Source organism: Oncorhynchus tshawytscha, linkage group LG13, assembly GCF_018296145.1.
Source record: "Oncorhynchus tshawytscha isolate Ot180627B linkage group LG13, Otsh_v2.0, whole genome shotgun sequence".
NCBI classification, from domain to species: domain Eukaryota; kingdom Metazoa; phylum Chordata; class Actinopteri; order Salmoniformes; family Salmonidae; genus Oncorhynchus; species Oncorhynchus tshawytscha.
In genome coordinates this window covers 46,132,442-46,152,175 of record NC_056441.1, presented here as the reverse complement: position 1 = coordinate 46,152,175, position 19,734 = coordinate 46,132,442, and the positions used below count along the sequence as shown (strand labels likewise).

General features: G+C 42.6%; 1 protein-coding gene across 7 annotated transcripts in view; it reads left to right on the top strand.

Moving 5' to 3' along the window:
• LOC112265009 (protein furry homolog) overlaps nucleotides 1-19,734 on the top strand; it is a 212,100-nt gene that overhangs the window by 185,858 nt on the left and 6,508 nt on the right. For all 7 annotated transcript variants that reach the window (XM_042295783.1, XM_024441990.2, XM_042295782.1 and 4 more), the window contains 5 exons: nucleotides 2,479-2,628; nucleotides 2,919-3,017; nucleotides 3,324-3,407; nucleotides 6,424-6,534; nucleotides 19,129-19,340. In XM_042295783.1, the coding sequence (XP_042151717.1) occupies nucleotides 2,479-2,628; nucleotides 2,919-3,017; nucleotides 3,324-3,407; nucleotides 6,424-6,534; nucleotides 19,129-19,340 (656 nt within the window). The remainder of the gene's footprint in view (nucleotides 1-2,478; nucleotides 2,629-2,918; nucleotides 3,018-3,323; nucleotides 3,408-6,423; nucleotides 6,535-19,128; nucleotides 19,341-19,734) is intronic.

Below are 19,734 nucleotides of genomic sequence, written 5' to 3'. Positions count from 1 at the left end.
TTTATAGCCGATCATTCAGAGGTCGAGACAACAGGAGAGGGAGGGAGATATAGCTGTCAAATAGGGAGAGGGAGCTAATACCTGTCGAATAATTGCTTCCTCTGTCCTTGGAGAATCTCAATTGTATTTCCTTGATTTGTTGCATCCTCTCCTTGTCTCCTTCTCAAAAACCAATGGGATGAGAAGGTCAGAGGTCCCTCCCCTCACCTTCTTATCCAATGGATTTTAAGAAGGTGTGAAGGAAATGCAATTGAGATTGTCTCCTTGTTTCCTCCATTTCTCACCTCCCTCTCAAAGCACATTAGGGGAAAGGAGGAAACGTTCCTCCCCTCGGGCTCCAATGCACTTTCGAGGAGAGGCGTGGAGTGGAGGAAACAAGGACAGAGGAGACGATGTGAAGTCTCGTTTTCAGTTTACTGATTATAATTTTTTCATTTTCAGTTATTATTGTCAATGACTTTGAAAAAAAACATTATTATTATTATTGTATTAAAATATTATATAAACTATAAAACAAATGTATAAATGCTGTTCATCTTTTCCATTATTCTGTTTAGCATAGCTATAAATGATAGAGAAGTTGACCAAAGCACAAACAGACCTGGGTTCTAGGCATGACAAAGAAACATTCAGTGTCATGCCTAGTAGCCAGTTGACATTTTGAATGACATGTAGATGTTTTGTTGCTAGGAGTTATGGTCTCATTGTGCCCATCTAGATTGTTATTACTGTAACTACACATGTAATAATAATTACATGTATATCAAACCATTTTGACCCTGATGTTACAAATTGACCCCTTTTTTTTCTAGAAAGACCCATATCTGATGTTAGTGTAGCTCCCATTTGAAGAATACTCTGAGTAATTACTCAATTAGTTAAGTAACTCTCCAACCATGTGATGTAAAATCCTATCAAGTGAGTTATGATCAATAACATAAAAGGCTTCACTGAAATCTAAACATAACACTCCAACTATCATCTAATTATCCATTTATTTTAGCCAATCATCAGGGATATGAGTCAGTGCAGTACAAGTTGAGTGCCCTTCTCTATATGCATGCTGTTTAGAAAGTTCTTCGTTTTTTCTGCTGGTAGAACAAATGGAACGGGCCAACCTCCTGCTACTGTTGCCATTGTTCTTTTTTGAATTTGATCATTGAAATAGTGATGATGTGGCCTATTATTCCCTGTACAATGCATAGGAAAAAGGGAACAATGTCATTTTAGATTTACCCATGTCTTGCTGCAGGGACAGTGGGATTAACATGACTGGACCATCAGGCTACATCCCAAATTGAACCCTATTCCCTATATAGAGGGCCCTGGTCAGTGCACTATGTAGGAAATAACATTTGGGATGCAAGCCCACAGTCCCCATCAAGATTACTCTGTTTGAACTGTTAAGCTTAGAAAAGCTGCGGGGGTTATGGCTCCAGTTCTGAACAAAAGACCAGTGTCGCGTAGAGGGGCAATATAGCACTTGTATATTACTTGAGAAAGGAGAGAAGTGAAACAGAGGAGGTAAAAATGGGAGGGATGAAAAGAGAATGAGGAGCAGGGTCGAGCGTGAATAAATATAAGCGTAGAGAAAGGATTAAGTGTAAGTGCAAGCTATCATGATAGTACCCCAGGAACCCTGATTTAGAGTGCTTAAGAGTGAGGCTAGAGGCCTCCCGGGTGGCGCAGTGGTTAAGGGCGCTGTACTGCAGCGCCAGCTGTGCCATCAGAGACTCTGGGTTTGCGCCCAGGCTCTGTCGTAACCGGCCGCGACCGGGAGGTCCGTGGGGCGACGTACAATTGGCCTAGCGTCGTGTCCGGGTTAGGGAGGGCTTGGCCGGTAGGGATATCCTTGTCTCATCGCGCACCAGCGACTCCTGTGGCTGGCCAGGCGCAGTGCGCGCTAACCAAGGTTGCCAGGTGCACGGTGTTTCCTCCGACACATTGGTGCGGCTGGCTTCCGGGTTGGATGCATCTGGTTGGCGTTTCCACTCACTACCAAATATGGTGATGAGAGCAAACCCAGTGGCCGGCAGTGGGAGAAGATGGAGCGAGATCGATTTTGGCTGATATTCTGCAAATGTTCTCATCGATGAAACATTTGATCTCCATTTCTGTTTCCCAAATGAAAATCTGTAACAAACAGTGGACTGCGTTTTGTAGACTTTACCCTTAGCCAAGTCTCTAAATAATTGCGTTCTTTAGGAGTGCAAGGGCGAATTGAGTTGCACACGTGCACTTCAGAGTAGGCGTTCCCTAACAGAAATATGCAAATAAATGTTAGAACATGCTAATGGGATCTCACTAGCTCGTGCTTGGCTCTTCCCACCTTTTGTTGTTCTGCCCACTATGATTAATTTGCGCCCATTGGAAATGGTTGGTCTATCTTGGATTAGTTATTTTATTTTTTTATGATTTTGGCGTTGCAAGCGCCATGCTCTACCAATTGATCCACATGTTCGTTTTTTTGCTTTTCAGAGTATTCAGAATAAGTTCTGCTCCCTAACCTGTGATGCTGCGGGGTACCTAGGAGATGGCCTGCGAGGGATAGGTTCCAAGTTCCTCAGGTCGTCCCAGATGCTGACATCATGCTCCGAGTGTCCTACGCTGTTCATAGACGCTGACACCGTGAGTAATAGATCAGCATTTACTAATTATATTCTATTCCTGTGTAATGGGTGTAACTTATGGTATTTTGGTAGATCAGCAATTAATTCACTTCTATACTTCAGTTTTATAATTAGTAGTGTAATGCAATGCCAACATGTTTTATATTATGTATGTACTGTATGTATTGTGTATATTTTTTGCTGATGTACGATGTTCTCATGTACAATCTTATCAAACAATAACAATGTGTCATTAGACCACTCTTTTGGTCACCCCAAGTATAAAACAAAATGGTTTTCATTCCCCAGATCATCTCCTATGGGCTCCTGGAGAAGATTAAATTTAGTGTACTGGAACTCCAAGAATATCTGGACACTTACAACAGCAGGAAAGAAGCAGCCATAGCTGTAAGCCCTGATACATGAGTTGCTGTTACTACATGTTTTAAATACACCCGGTTACCAAAGTCACCTTGGTACAGCCCGAAGAGGATGGACTCGGTGTCTGGTTACTCTCGAGGTTTCTTCCTGCTAACAAGTTTTTACTTACCACTTCCTCTTTGTCTCAGCTGAATTACCGCATCCCTGAGTTACTTTTGTGACAACTGTTGATGTTGAGGGCTTTATACCTTTGATTGATTGAAGTACCAATGTTTCATCAACTCATCATTTCAGAATATGATGTCACAATAACTCCCCTTTCCTGTCCCACAGTGGTTAACCAACTGCAAGGCCACCTTCCCCATAGGCAGTGGGGGTGTCATGATTACCAACCAGCCGGGGGAATACGAGGAAAAGGTAGGACCTCTGTCCACGGGTGTGCTCGCATACTCAAAAGAACTAAGCTTGAAAAAAAGCGGCAATAGGTCTATTTGTCCATCTTGAGACGCTGTAGCCACTTCTCAAAATAGTCTGAATTAAAGTTTTTGCCAAGGAGATCTTAAGCTGTTTGGTGCAGTATTTCTCAAGTGAAATAATTTGCATGAAAACGAGTCTTCTCTCGTTGAATGTAAACAAACACTTAATTTAATAATCCTTACTGATGACCAATTACCGATGAAGGGGCATAGATGTCGGCTACCAACTTCAGCTTGCCTGAAACATCCAAATACCAAAACTAACAAAAACGTCACAAAATGTTGTCATAGTACACTGAACAAAAATATAAATGCCACAGTTTGGATGCACTGAGATATCGTGATGAGATCCGGAGGCCCATTGCCGTGCCATTCATCCGCCTCCATCACCTCATGTTTCAGTATGATAATGCACGACCCATGTCGCAAGAATCTGTAAACAATTCCTGGGAGCTGAAAATGTCCCAGTTCTTCCATTGTCTGCATATTCGCAAGACACGTCACCCATTGAGCCTGTTTGGGATGCTCTAGATCGACGTGTACGACAGCGTGTTCCTGCCAATATCCAGCAACTTCGCACAGCCATTGAAGAGGAGTGGGACAACATTCCACAGGCCACAATCAGCAGTCTAATCAAATCTATGCGAAGGATATGTCGCGCTGCATGAGGCAAATCGTGATCACACCAGATACTGACTGGTTTTCTGATCCACATCCCTACCTTTTTAAAAGAAAAATAGATATCTGTGACCAACAGATGCATATCTGTATTCCCAGTCATGTGAAATCCATAGATTAGGGTCCAATGAATGTATCTCAATTGACTGATTTCCTTATACTGTATAAACTAACTTGATAAAATATTTGATATTGTTGCATGTTGCGTTTATATTTTGTTATTGGTTAATGAGGCCTCTTGTTATTGGTTAATCAGATACTAAACGTTTTGTAGACAATGGCAAAGATGAGTGACATGAATAATGCTTACTTATTGAGACTTTGTGGCTGAACTAACCAATGTGTTCTCAGTAGTATTTCCTATTATGTATGCTAAACTGACAGTATAACCCAACATAAAGCTGTATCACTTTGATATTTCTGGAAATTGTCATGTTGGAGAATGATAGATACTAGAATTATGTTCTGTCGAGTAGATTTCAGATACAGTGTGTTATATTTCTCTGTATACTGTTCTCACACATTACTGACATGAGAGGGTACTTCAGGTTAAATCTCAACTGATCCTTTCACATTTCCTGCCTTTCGATTACTCTGTGGCAAATCTGTGAGTGAAATACTTACATTTTCTCCTTGAATATCATCAGAACCTCCAGATTTGAGCTTGTTTCTGGGCAACCCCTGAGTTGCAGCACATCACATTGACTCCCTCATCCCAATGTGTAATGTGGCCATTTTGACTCTGCTGGGCAGGGGAGCAGTAGGCTATGTGCTAGTCTGTTAGTGCTATCATGCCAACTCTTGTCAGTCATTGTCATGTTTGGCTTGACAATGAGCAATGGCAAGAGTATACACAGTTCTGGGACCAGGCTAGGGAAGCAGGTTCTGCTAATACACGGATACATCAGTAGCCTCGTCCCAGATCTGTTTGTGCTGTATTTGACATGGCAATGACTATAGGAGTTGGCTAACACAACCCGATCTGGAACTTGGCTAATACATTTGAGGAAAACATTAAGATTGTTTTTATAATCCCAAAACATCCAAATTAAAGTATAAATTTGTCTTGTAAATATAAATGTCAGCCTTGTAAATATTGAGTGAAATATTAAGTCAAGTTTAAAATGGCTTTGAGACTCCCAGCAGAGTCCTAGTGCATTGAAGAAAGTGACAAGGCAAAACTGCTTACTTGTTTGGCTTTTTTTGAAATCACACAACCACCTGGCTTTCAGTCCCTAGACTGCAGCTGGTCCTCTCTCCTCACTTGCACTCGCATTCTCTCCCTCTGTCTGATTCTCCATCTCTCCTTCTTTCTCTCTCTCTCTCTCTCTTTCTCTCTCTCTCTGTTCATGTATCAATAAAATGATATAGTTTTATGACTAAGGCTTATACTGTTCACCTAACCCGGACTGCCGATGGTTGCATGCCTGCTATTGATTTTCGATGTCTTCCTTTCACCTCTCTCTTGTCTTGTAACACGCTTGCTTTGTAGCAAATGGAATTTCTGGCAGTAAGTTCAAAATGACTTATTCCTATTTTCTGATAGTGCCCTGTCTAAATTAAGCTGGGCAGTGTCTCTTGCTCACTTAAAATTCTGAAGTAGTTTAAAAGGATAAAATAAAATGTTCTCCCTTATATATTCATGCTACTTATTATTGTGATTTTTGTATGAACTTTTCTTTATTCAGGGTAGCCCACAAAAATGTTCTCACAACGTGAATAACAATTTAGATTACAATTAAAACGAGAAGAATAAAGTGAGCTGCATTACAATATCTTTTTTATTTTACAAGTCAGTTAAGAACAAATTCTTATTTACAATGACAGCCTAGGAACAGTGGGTTAACTGCCTTGTTCAGGGGCCGAACAACATATTTTTTTTACCTTGTCAGTTTGGGGATTCGATCTAGCAACCTTTCGGTTACTGGCCCAACGCTCTCACCACTAGGCTACCTGCCGCCCCATATGAGACATTGGTGGTGTTACCAAAGGATATTGCCTGGCATCCAAGATGCTGAGTTGGTGATAACAGGTCTTTGCAAAATAAATAGGCCTACAATATTGTACCATGGCCAAACCTAATGCTTCTTGGTGATGTCAATAACACTACTAAAGCCAACATTACTGAAGTAACATGCTGTACCTTCTTTTGTTTCAATTGAGAAACCAATAGGCTAGGTCAAAGTGTAAAATAAATTGGAATGAAATGAGCATAGAGTATTTCAACACAACGAAGTAATACAACTTGAACACGCCATTTTGTTTGTGTGTTTGTGCAGCAACTGGAGCTGTGTCAACGACTCTACAAGCTCCACTTTCAGCTGCTGCTGCTCTTTCAGTCCTACTGTAAGCTGATTGGGCAGGTCCATTTTATCAGCTCTGTCCCAGAGGTAAGGCTGTTGGAAGTGCCCAAAATGGCAACCTATTTCCTAATATATTGCACTACTTTTTTTGACCAGAGTGCCATGGACCCTGGTCAAAAGTAGTGAACTACATAGAGAATAGGGTGCCATATGGTATGCATTCATTGTCTATGGTGATATAGACAGTAATCTGCTTTATTAACCAAATACTTTGAGACATTTACATTGTGTTAAGCACTTAAAGGAAAGGTTCACCCATTTTTTAAACGTTTTATATTGGTTTTGTGCATCATGAGTGTTCTATCGATTCCCTAGGCCATTTAATATTTTCATGTGTATCAGAGTTATTGGCGTTAAAGCAGGCAGAGATCTGGTTGGTATGACGTAGCACTTTGATAAAGTCACTCTCACTTCACTGGAAGTTAATAGGAATATGACTTTTAGATAGCGAAAACGTCTATCATACATGTCCGATTTCACTACTGTCTAATGTCATAACTCAGGAGGATGTCTTCTTTCGAAAGGGATCCATCTGAATAATTTCGGTTCCTGGATCCTTTCACAGCATTATAAGGCCGCGTTGAGACAATGACTTATCAATAACCCAAGCACAGATCAGTTAATCCCTACTATTGTGTCACTGAGTTGTCATAATCATTCAGCAAATGTGCGTTATCCCAGGGAAGTTGGCAGACAATGTAAGTAACCTAATTTTACCTACCTATTGTTCACCTAATACCTTTTTTGCACTATTGGTTAGAGCCTCTAAGTAAGCATTTCACTGTAAGGTCTACACCTACACATCTTCAATTAAAATTTCAGAGCTTATGTCGCGACCGTTTGAGGTAGATGTTGGCAGATTGTAGCAGATTGCATCATTCTGTCATTGCACCACACAATCACATACATTTGTTTAGCGAAATGCTTATGTTTCTAGCTCCAACAGTGCAGTAATATCTAACAATACACACAATGTAAAGGAATGGAATTAAGAATATATAAATATTTGGACGAGCAATGTCAGAGCGGCATAGACTAAGATATATATATATATATATATATATATGGTAGAATAGGATAGAATACAGTATATACATATGAGATGAGTACTGCAAAATATGTCAACAGTATTAAGGTGGCCAGTGATTTCATGTCTATGTATATAGGGCAGCAGCCTCTAAGGTGCTGGTGATGGCTATTTAACAGTCTGATGGCCTTGAGATTGAAAACAGCTTCTGTCTCTTGGTCCTAGCTTTGATGCACCTGTACTGACCTCGCCTTCTGGATGGTAGCAGGGTGAACAGGCCGTGGCTCGGGTGGTTGTTGTCCTTGATGATCTTTTTGGCCTTCCTGTGACATCGGGTGCTGTAGGTGTCCTGGAGGGAAGGCAGTGTGCCCTTGGTGATATGCTGGGCAGACCGCACCACCCTCTGGAGAGCCCTGCAGTTGCAGGCAATGCAGTTGCAGTATCAGGTGGTGATACAGCCCGGCAGGATGCTCTCAATTGTGCATCTGTAAAAGTTTGATGGTTTTAGGTGCCAAGCCAAATTTGAGCACGCATCCTTGTGGGGGCGCAAGTGTTGAGGATCAGCAAAGTGAAGGTGTTTCCTACCTTCACCAACTGGGGGGCGGCCCGTCAGGAAGTCCAGGACCCAGTTGCACGGGGCGGGGTTCAAACCCAGGGCCTCGAGCTTAATGATGAGCTTGGAGGGTACTATGGTGTTGAATGCTGAGCTATAGTCAATGAACAGCATTCTTACATAGATATTCCTCTTTTCCAGATGGGATAGGGCAGTGTGCAGTGCGATGGCGATTCCATCGACTGTTGATCTATTGGGGTGTTAAGCAAATTGAAGTGGGTCTAGGGTGTCAGGTAAGGTAGAGGTGATATGATCCTTAACTAGTCTCTCAAAGCACTTGATGACAGAAGTGAGTGCTATAGGGCGATAGTCATTTAGTTCAGTTACCTTTGCTTTCTTGAATACAGGAACAATGGTGGCCATCTTGAAGCATGTGGGGATAACAGACTGGGATAGGGAGCGATTGAATATGTCCGTAAACACTCCAGCCAGCTGGTCTGCGCATGCTCTGAGGACCTGGCTAGGTATACCATCTGGGCCAGCAGCCTTGCAAAGGGTTAACATGCTTAAATGTCTTACTTACGTTGGCACAGAGAAAGTGAGCCCACAGTCCTTGGGCCGCGTCGGTGGCACTGTTGCCCTCAAAGCGGGCGAAGTTGTTTAGCTTGTCCGGGAGCAATACGTCAGTGTCCGCAACGTGGCTGGTTTTCTCTGATTGTCTGTAGACCCCCCCCCCCACATACATCTTATGTCTGAGCTGTTGAATTACGACTCCACTTTGTCTCTGTACTGACGTTTTGCCTGTTTGATTGAGTTACGGAGGGAATAACTACACTGTTTGTTTGTATTCGGCCATATTCCCAGTCACCTCGCCATGGTTGAATGCGGTGGTTCGCGCTTTCAATTTTGCATGAATGCTGCCATCTATCCATGGTTCCTGGTTTGGGTAGGTTTTAATAGTCACAGTGGGTACAACATCCCCTAAACCCTTTCTGATGAACTCAGCGTGTGTATAAATCAATGTTATTCTCAGAGGCTATACGGAACATATCCCAGTCCGCTTGATCAAAGCAATCTTGAAGCATGTATTCCAATTGGTCAGACCAGTGTTGAATAGACCTTAGCATGGGTACTTCCTGTTTGAGTTTCTGCCTATAGGAAGGGATGAGCAAAATTAAGTCATGATCTGATTTGCTGAAGGGAGGGCGGGGGAAGGGCTCTGTAGGCATCCCCGAAGTTGGAGTAGCAGTGATCGAGTGTTTTTAGCAGCGCGAGTACTACAGGCAATGTACTGATAGAACTTCGGTAGCGTTTTCCTCAAATTTGCTTTGTTAAAATCCCCAACTACAATAAATACGGCCTCAGGATATGTGGTTTCCAGTTTGCACAAAGTTCAGTGTAGTTCCTTGAGGGCTGTTGTGGTATCGGCTTGAGGGGAATATACACGGCTGTGACTATAACCGAAGATAATTATCTTGGGAGGTAATATGGTCGGCATTTGATTGTGAGGTATTCTAGGTCGGGTGAACAAAAGGACTTGAGTTCCTGTATGTTATCACAATCACGTCATGAGTAGTTAATCATGAAACATACACCCCCGCCTTTCTTCTTCCCGGAGAGTTCTTTATTCCTGTCTGTGCGATGTACTGAGAACCCAGCTGGCTGTATGGACGGGGACAGTGTATCCGGAGAGAGCCATGATTCTGTGAATCAGAATATGTTACAGTCCCTGGTGTCTCTCTGGAAGGATATCCTCGCCCTGAGCTCGTCTACTTTATTGTCCAGAGACTGAACATTAGAGAGTAATACACTCAGAAGCGGTTGATGGTGTGTACGCCTCCTGAGTCGGACTAGAAGTTCACTCCGAACACCTTCTCTGCCGGCAGCATCTTCTCTCTAAAACCACACATCCATCTGAAGGTGATGCTTTATCCTTTGGAATCACATAATTACCAGTTGAACAGTAGACATCTTGAAGCCATCAAGGAAATCAACAATTCTTTCACAATAGCCGGTTTTGAGCTTTACTGTCCCGCTCCGTGGTTGATAATATCCACTCTTCATTTATGTAATTGTCTGTAAGGCACAAGTATCCTTTTTTTATCGTCAGTTAACATGTCAAGTGTAATTGCGGAATTGTATTAACTCAAGGTTGTTTTTTTTGCCTGTTGCAGGACTCTTTTGCGATAGGAGGGAGACCATTAATTTACAAAAGGATAGTCTAATAGCTCGGCTAGGTGTGAAAAATCCCCCAATTTGTGCACAGTTTAAACTACCGATAGATGCTGCGGTCAGTCAGAGTTGAGTCCTATTGTAAAGTGTAGCCTAATGGACAAAAAAGGGGCAACCTTGCAATGTATTCAATGCTTAAATACGCTAAAGTTTGACATTTATAACTCAATAACACAGTTCAGATTTGCCCTAATGAAAAATGCATCAACCCCCTTCAATGTAGAAAATAGTAAACATAAAGAAAAACCCTTGAATGAGAGTAGGTGTTCTGAAACTTTTGACCTATGCTAATAAATAGTCACTTTTTTACTTTCGAATATTTAATTAACCTATATCATGTTATTTCAAGTTATCCCTCTGGAGCAAAAGCAAATTGAAGTTGTTGAACGGGAGTGACAAACTGTTACAATTTGAATGAACTGAATGATGAGGATGATGAAGAGTGATTGAATTTAAAACAATAGTGTAAGTTTTATTTGTTGCATTTACTGGTGGAATGTTACTGAATAGATAACAACAATATAAATAATAATCAGGTGTTATTGGTAGAGAGTCAGGCGGAGAATGGCGTGAAAGGGTCCTGTATGTACGCAACAACGCTGTGGACCAGGTGTAAGCCTTTCCAATCAATTGGAATACAGCCTTCCACCCTTTATAAGGACTTTAAATGTATTAATGGTGGTTTGCGAGGCATGTCACTTCATCTCTTTGCATAGCCCACCACATGCACTGTTTTCTAACCACATCTGAATGGATACATATGAGTTACTATGGGAATAAATATCACTGAATGACAAAAATATTGGAACAAAGTAGGCTAATGCAATCGAATTCAACAAATTGTTGCTTACTGAAACACCCAAAGTCATCCAATTGTTATAATTGGATTTGAAGCAATAGCCTACCCGCATGTGAGATGTGTGAGACAAGCATAGGGACTCGTCTTGATCAATCAATCAGATTTTTTCCCCCCTTCTTTTCACTGAATCTCCATTTGGGTATTGGTTAGCCTACAATTAGGGTGTGGAAATGTTAGGATTATTTTGCTCTTCACTCAGTCGCTTAGTGGCCTAGGCCTACTCCGAACGGTCATGTTGTACAGCGCCGTATTTTCCTAACGGAAACCCTGATGCCTACATAGGCTACTGTAAAAAACAAAAATGTATTTCTTTGAATAGAAACACCAAACACCGTAATCAATTTAATTCCGCTAAATTTCTAACAGTATAAACAGCAGTACAATAATAATTTACAAATAAATTATAATCAATCCCATATAGTTTGTAAGAAAAGAGATTTTAAAATCTCTAGTACAGCCAATATTAAAAATAGTGAATGATTGTGAATTAAATCGCTTTCGCCGACATTTTGCAGTTTATTCATTGTTTAATTATTCAAGGCTCCCTTTGTTATTTCGTTTTATAACTAAAAACAGCTACAGTAAACAGGACTCTTAGGTCTACAGTACAGCTCCATGTCGTTTCAATAACTTAGCTTCTGAAAGATGCCCTCTGGTGGTCAAACTAGCATTAATGGCAACAATGGCTAACAGTAAAATACGTCATACACTCCAACATGCCATACCATTCCACAGCATCCTGCAAGCTGTTGTCACGTTCTGACCCTAGTTATTGTGTTAATTGTTTGTTTTAGTTCGTCCGGGTGTGAGTTGGGTGGGCATTCTATGTTTTGTGTGTCTAGGTTGTTTTTCTGTGTTCGGCCTAGTATGGTTCTCAATCAGAGGCAGGTGTCGTTAGTTGTCTCTGATTGAGAATCATACTTAGGTAGCCTGGGTTTCACTGTTTGTTTGTGGGTGATTGTTTCCGTGTCTGTGTTTTACACCACACGGACCTGTTTTCGGTTTCGGTTATTCACGTTACGTTTATTGTTTTTGTATGGAGTGTTCAGTTTGTGTTTAAATAAATACCATGGACACTTACCACGCCGCATATTGGTCCTCCGATCCTTCTCGCCTCTCCTCTTCAGACGAAGAGGAGGAAAACCCTTACAGCTGTGCTGCGGTATGACTCAACTTTTAAAGGAAGAACCACTGCACATTAACATATGTAGCTTAAGAAACAAGGTACATGAAATCAATAACTTGCTAGTAACAGATGACATTCATATTCTGACTATCACTGAATGAAACTCACTTAAGTAACATCTTTGCAACAGTGGTAGCAATACATGGTTATAACATCTACAGAAATGCCATTGGTGAAGGTGTTGATGAAAATATTCAGAACCACATTCCTGTAAAGCTTAGAGGATCTTATTTTAAATACTATTGAAGCGTATGGCTACAGGTTCATCTCGCTCACCTAAAGCCCATTCCTGTAGGAAACTGCTATAGACCAAGTGATAACAGTCAATATCTGGATAGTATGCGTGAAATGCTTGATTAGTGTATGTGATATCAACAGAAGTATATTTAAATATTGACTGTCTTTCATCAAGCTGCCCACTCAAGAAAAGCTTCAAACTGTAACCAGTGCCTGCAACCTGGTTCAGGTTGTCAGTCAACCTACCACGGTCATTACTGTCACGCCTTGGTCATAGTGTTTTGTGTTTTCGTTATATATTTTGGTCAGGCCAGGGTGTGACATGGGTTTATGTGTTGTGTTTCGTATTGGAGTTTTATAGGATTTGGGATTGCTAATGATTAGGGGTGTGTCTAGTTAGGTTTGGCTGCCTGAGGCGGTTCTCAATCTGAGTCAGGTGATTCTCGTTGTCTCGGATTGGGAACCGTATTTAGGTAGCCTGGGTTTCGCTTTGTAGCTGCCAGCCTGCATGGAGAAGCCGGAGCTGCCAGCCTGCATGGAGAAGCCAGAGCTGCCAGTCTACATGGAGCAGCCAGAGCTGCCAGTCTGCATGAAGCAGCCAGAGCTGTCAGTCTGCATGGAACAGTCAGAGCTGTCAGTCTGCATGGAACAGTCAGAGCTGTCAGTCTACATGAAGCAGCCCGAGCTGCCAGTCTGCATGAAGCAGTCAGTCTACATGGAGCAGCCAGAGCTGTCAGTCTACATGGAGCAGCCAGAGCTGTCAGTCCGCATGGAGCAGCCAGAGCTGTCAGTCTACATGAAGCAGCCCGAGCTGCCAGTCTACATGGAGCAGCCAGAGATGTCAGTCTGCATGAAGCAGCCAGAGCTGTCAGTCTGCATAGAGCAGCCAGTCTGCATGGAGCTGCCAGTCTGCATGGAGCTGCCAGTCTGCACGGAGCCGCCAGTCTGTAAGAAGCCGCCAGAGCTGTCAGCCTATATGGAGCAGCTAGTGCCACCAGTCTGCCCAGCGCCGCCAGTGCCCCCAGTCTGCCCAGCGTCGCCAGTCTGCCCAGCATCGCCAGTCTGCCCAGCGCCGCCAGTCTGCCCAGCGCCGCCAGTCTGCCCAGCGCCGCCAGTCTGCCCAGCGCCGCCAGTCTGCCCAGCGCCGCCAGTCTGCCCAGCGCCGCCAGTCTGCCCAGCATCGCCAGTCTGCCCAGCGCCGCCAGTCTGCCCAGCGTCGCCAGATCTGCCAGTCAGCCAGACTCTTCCAGATCTGCCAGTCAGCCAGACTCTTCCAGATCTGCCAGTCAGCCAGACTCTTCCAGATCTGCCAGTCAGCCAGACTCTTCCAGATCTGCCAGTCAGCCAGACTCTTCCAGATCTGCCAGTCAGCCAGACTCTTCCAGATCTGCCAGTCAGCCAGACTCTTCCAGATCTGCCAGTCAACCAGACTCTTCCAGATCTGCCAGTCAACCAGACTCTTCCAGATCTGCCAGTCAACCAGACTCTTCCAGATCTGCCAGTCAACCAGACTCTTCCAGATCTGCCAGTCAACCAGACTCTTCCAGTCAGCCAGGATCTGCTGAAACCACCAGCCAGCCAGGAGCTGGTAGATCTATCTACCTGCCTGAGCTTCCTCTCACTCCTGAGCTTCCTCTCACTCCTGAGCTTCCTCTCACTCCTGAGCTTCCTCTCACTCCTGAGCTTCCTCTCACTCCTGAGCTTCCTCTCACTCCTGAGCTTCCTCTCACTCCTGAGCTTCCTCTCACTCCTGAGCTTCCTCTCACTCCTGAGCTTCCTCTCACTCCTGAGCTTCCTCTCACTCCTGAGCTTCCTCTCACTCCTGAGCTTTCTCTCACTCCCGAGCTTCCCCTCGGTCCCGAGCTGTCCTTCAGTCCCGATCTGCTCCTCAGTCCAGTGGGGTTCTGGGTGGGGACTACTAGGCCATGGTCGGCGGCGAGGGTGGACTATCCAGGGACGAAGGGAGAGGGGACTAAGACATTAAAGGAGTGGGGTCCACGTCCCGAGCCGGAGCCGCCACCATGGACAGACGCCCACCCGGACCCTCCCTATGGGTTTGAGGTGCGTCCGGGAGTCCGCACCTTAGGGGGGGGGTTCTGTCACGCCTTGGTCATAGTGTTTTGTGTTTTCGTTATATATTTTGGTCAGGCCAGGGTGTGACATGGGTTTATGTGTTGTGTTTCGTATTGGAGTTTTATAGGATTTGGGATTGCTAATGATTAGGGGTGTGTCTAGTTAGGTTTGGCTGCCTGAGGCGGTTCTCAATCTGAGTCAGGTGATTCTCGTTGTCTCGGATTGGGAACCGTATTTAGGTAGCCTGGGTTTCGCTTTGTATTTCGTGGGTGATTGTTCCTGTCTTTGTGTAGTGTTCACCAGATAGGCTGTATTAGGTTTCACGTTCCGTTTGTTGTTTTCGTATTTAATAGTTATTTCATGTATCGTCATTCATTCATTAAAGAACATGAGTAACCACCACGCTGCATTTCGGTCCTCTCTTTCAACAAACGAAGAACGCCGTTACAATTACAAACAGCAAAGGAATTAAATCATCAACATGTATTGATCACATTTTTACAAATGCGGCAGAAGTTTGCTTTAAAGCAGCATCCAAATCCATCGGATGTAGTGATCACAATATTGTAGTATCTAGGAAAACCAATGTTCCAAAGGCTGGGCCTAATATAATATGAGGTCATACAATAAGTTTTGTACTGATTCCTAGGTTGCTGATCTAAAGACTATTTGCTGGTCTGTGGTGTGCAATGAGGAGCAACCAGATGCTGCACTTGACACATTTATGAAATTGCTTATTCCAGTTACTAATAAGCGTGCACCCATTCAGAAAATGACTGTTAAAAACTGTTGAATCCCCATGGATTGATGAGGAATTGAAAAATGGTATGGTTGAGAGCGATGAGGCAATCTAGAAGAAAAAGAAACGCACACCTATTTAGGCGAGGTGCTGGCTAGCGGAGTGGAAAACTAGAAAATAAAGCAGAGCCGCACACTCTAGGAGCTCAGATGCAAAAATGTAATTACCAACGTTTTGACAGGCAAGCTGTCTTCATCAGGGTATAATCACAAACACTGCAGGGTGACTCGTGTATATAGTGTCAAAAGACACACAGGCATACAAAGAACAGCATACAAAAAACTAATGGATAGCATACGATCATAGATTCATTTTAGACTACACAAGCTTACAAACTATTACAATGGCATAGTCACAATCACAAGAATGGCTTCAGATCAAAGTCTACATTGAGACCGAAGGGAGCAAGGGTCTTTAAATTAAAGATCCAGGCAGCCTCTCGTTTTAACAATAAATTATCAAGGTCACCCCCTCTCCAAGGGAGGGTGACATGTTTGATGCCAATGTAACGCAGAGACGAAATCGAGTGGTTTGCTTCCAATAGTGGGCCGCAACTGGGTAAGTAAAGTTTTTACAATTAATGGTGCTACGATGCTCTGAGATACGTACTTTTAATTCGCCCTTTGTTTTACCCACAATTTTTACCACAAGGACAAATTAGAAGATAAATAACTGCCTTAGTGGCGCACGTAATAACACCTTTGATTGGGATCTGTTTCCCTGTTTGTGGGTGTTTGAAGGATCTACATTTATAAGTGCCATTGCATTGAGCACAGCCATTACACTTGTATTTTCCATCCAGTAGGGGTGCAAATAGAGGTTGTTCAGGAATATCTTGGGGTGGTAAATCAGAGTTTACCAATTGGTCTCTGAGATTTCTGCCCCGCAAGAATACGACCAAGGGAAGGTCAGAAAACACATTACCGAGACTATCATCGGATTTTAGAATGTGCCAATGTTTGAACAATTCCCTTAATTTGTTCAGAGCACTTAGAATAGCGGGTAGTTAAAAAGCAGGAATGCGTCTTTTTGCGAGACTGACCTTGAAAAAGGTCATTTTGTTTAGAATTTTCTCAATGGCAATATTAATCTGATCATTTTTGTACCCCCTCTCCTTGAATTTACTTTTCGTCTCAGCCATATTTCTGTCAATCTGAATGTTTTTTGAAAATTCTTTTGATTCGACAGAATTGGCTGCAGGGCAAACTATTTTTCAAGGGAAGTGGGTGACAACTGTCAGCCCTCAACAAACTGTTACGATCAGTAGGTTTCCTGTAAAGATCAGTGTATAGAACATTATCTTCACACAAGATCAGCAGATCAAGGGACCTGATTTGACGTGTATCAGATTGCATAGTAAATCTCAAATGTTCAGAACAGGAGTTAAGGCATAAAACGCCTGGAGCTGTTTTTCATCACCCCTCCATAGAACAAAAATATAATCAATATACCGTTTCCAAATAATGATGTGAGGCAAGAAAACATTTGAGAGGATTGAAAATAGACTGTTTCTCCATGTAACCCACATACAAATTAGCATAGTTAGGAGCCATGGGGGATCCCATAGCAGTACCCTTCATCTGAATAAAGAAATCATTTAGAAACCTAAAGTAGTTTGTGTGAGTACCATTTCAGCCAATGTTACAATGCATGCACTGGAAGGTAGTTCATTAGGGTCACGTTGCAGAAGAAAATGTTTAATAGCTTCAATACCGCCCTCGTGTGGAATATTAGTGTATAATGACTCAACATCAAAAGTAACTAACAAGGAATTCTCAGGGAGAGGATCAAGAGATTCAATAATAGAGATCATACTGCTGGTGTCCTTTACAATGGAGGGGAGCTGTTCTGCGAGTGGTCTAATAAAAAAGTCAACAGAAGTAGATAGAGGGGCCGTAACTGCATCAATGCCCGCTAGAGTAGGGGCTGTTACTGCATCAATGCCCGCTACAATAAGGCACCCTGGAGGTTTTATAACATTCTTGTGTCATTTCGGCAAAGTATAGAAAGTGGCAATTTTAGGGTGTTGAATAGCCAGAAAGTCATGTTCTTTTTTGGCTATCTGACCAGAACTTAAATACCCATCTAGGACAGTGAAGATGGTATTCTGAAATGGAAATGGGGTTACCTGAGTATCTTGTAAAAGGTGTTGTCAAGTAGTTGTCTATGACTCTCATTTACAAACTGTCCTATCCATTAGTACAACCGACCCACCCTTATTAGCAGGGCGCTTAAGGACTGACGTATCGGATTGTACAACCGACCCATCCTTATCAGCAGGGCGGGTAAGGACTGACGTATCGGATTGTAAATCAAGCAAAGCTTGTTTTCCATCCTTAGGTAAATTATGAAAAGATTTGGACTCCCGTTTGTTCTTAAAGAGATGTCCAACAAGTCTGCAATATGTCTCGATAGAGTGATTGCGATTGGCTGGAGGTATAAAATAACTCTTGCTTCTAAAAGGAGTCGGACTATGTGCAGGAGAGTAGCCTACTGGTTCAATAGAAATGTCAGGATTAGGGGAGCTAAAGTATTCCCTTAAACGGATGTTTCTAAAAAAACTTAAACATGTTTACCTTAACATCAAAATCGTTGCACTGGGTTGTACGCACAAAAAATAACCCTTTATTAAGCAAGGAGACATGGGCAGGGCTTAATATCTTGCTTGATAAATTAAAGACACACACCGTGTGAACGGTCCCCTCTGCCTCTGATTGTCGTTTCTTCTTACCCCGTTGGGTGCGGCATCTCGTCGATGAGCGTGCCTGCGGCAAACCACTCGATTTCATCTCTGCGTTATATTGGCATCAAACATGTCACCCTCCCTAGGAGAGGGGGTGACCTTGAATTTGGAATGAATTATGAATTTGAAATGATTAATTATTTTACTTTTGATACTTAAGTATATTTTAGCAATAGCATTTACTTTTCATAAGTATATTTAAAACCAAATACTTGACTTATACTCTAGTATTTTTCTGGGTGACTTTTACTAGTAATTTTCTATTAAGGTATCTTTACTTTTACTCAAGGAGTACTTTTTTCGACCACTGTGTGAAGCTACGTTTGCTCGCCAGCCAGCCCATAGAGAGCATTGCATTGTGGATTTTGCAGTCGACTTGAGCTGCAACAGATTTCCACAACGATATTCCATGTTGCTACCAACTTTATTATAATGTTCACGAAAATGATTGTTCTCACATTCATTTTTAACACTATAAATTAAATGAATGAGTGGTTTTGGGTGGATTTTTCCTTTAAGGCAATAGATTGATTCTCTATCCCTACCTCATGGGTTTATTGATGTGTAAAGAGCATGTATTAATACTACATTTATTATTATAATATTTATATGCCAGTCAGCAGACATTTTTACCTAAAGCAACTTAGGGCCATGTGTGCACACTACTCTATCGGGAATTTAACCCCTGACCCTAATGTTTCAAGCACCATGCTAAACCAAGTGAGACACATTTAAGACTAAATGGTGGAATCTGAACCTCGATCTCCCGCTCTTGAAACCATGTCTTAACCATTAGGCCAAGAGGATGTTACCTCTTGAGCCGAGGGTGACAGTGATTTTAAGTCACGGCGGGGCTACGTCCTCCCGCGAGCGTGAGTCCGACTCACCTCCACCTCACTTCCTCTCCCTCAGCTGATGAATATGTCCAAAGAGCTGAATGAACTGAAGGGCAGTCTGCGGGCTGCAGCAGCCTCCGTGACCTCCAGTGACCTCCAGGCTGCCCAGGAGACATCCTCCTCCTCTGAGCCCACCTTCCTCTCCTCTGAGGCGGCTGTACAAGCCATCCTGGAAGCTCTGAAGAACCACGAGTTCACCACAGCCATCCGCTACATCCGCGAGTGCAGGTAAAAAGAGAGAATTGTGTATTGCATTTTATTTGTGTGTTGTGTTCCCGATGTTTTGGATCATTGAACTGATTATTCGGGCGGGAACCTTGTTGGTACTAAATAAATCATAATATTGTAAATGATGGTAAATGAAAAAAGCCATAATAATGCTTAAATGTTGATTTGGAAATACCTAAATTATTACAAATGTTCTAAATGCTTTTTATTTTATTTTACCCTTATTTTCACAGGGATGACATATTGAGATGTAGGTCTATTTTCCAAATGCACACTGTATAATACAGTTTGAAAATACATTTTAGTGTGTGTTGATGTTGGAAGTTTACAAACACTTAGGTTAGAGTCATTAAAACTAGTTTTTCAACCACAAACTATAGTTTTGGCAAGTCGG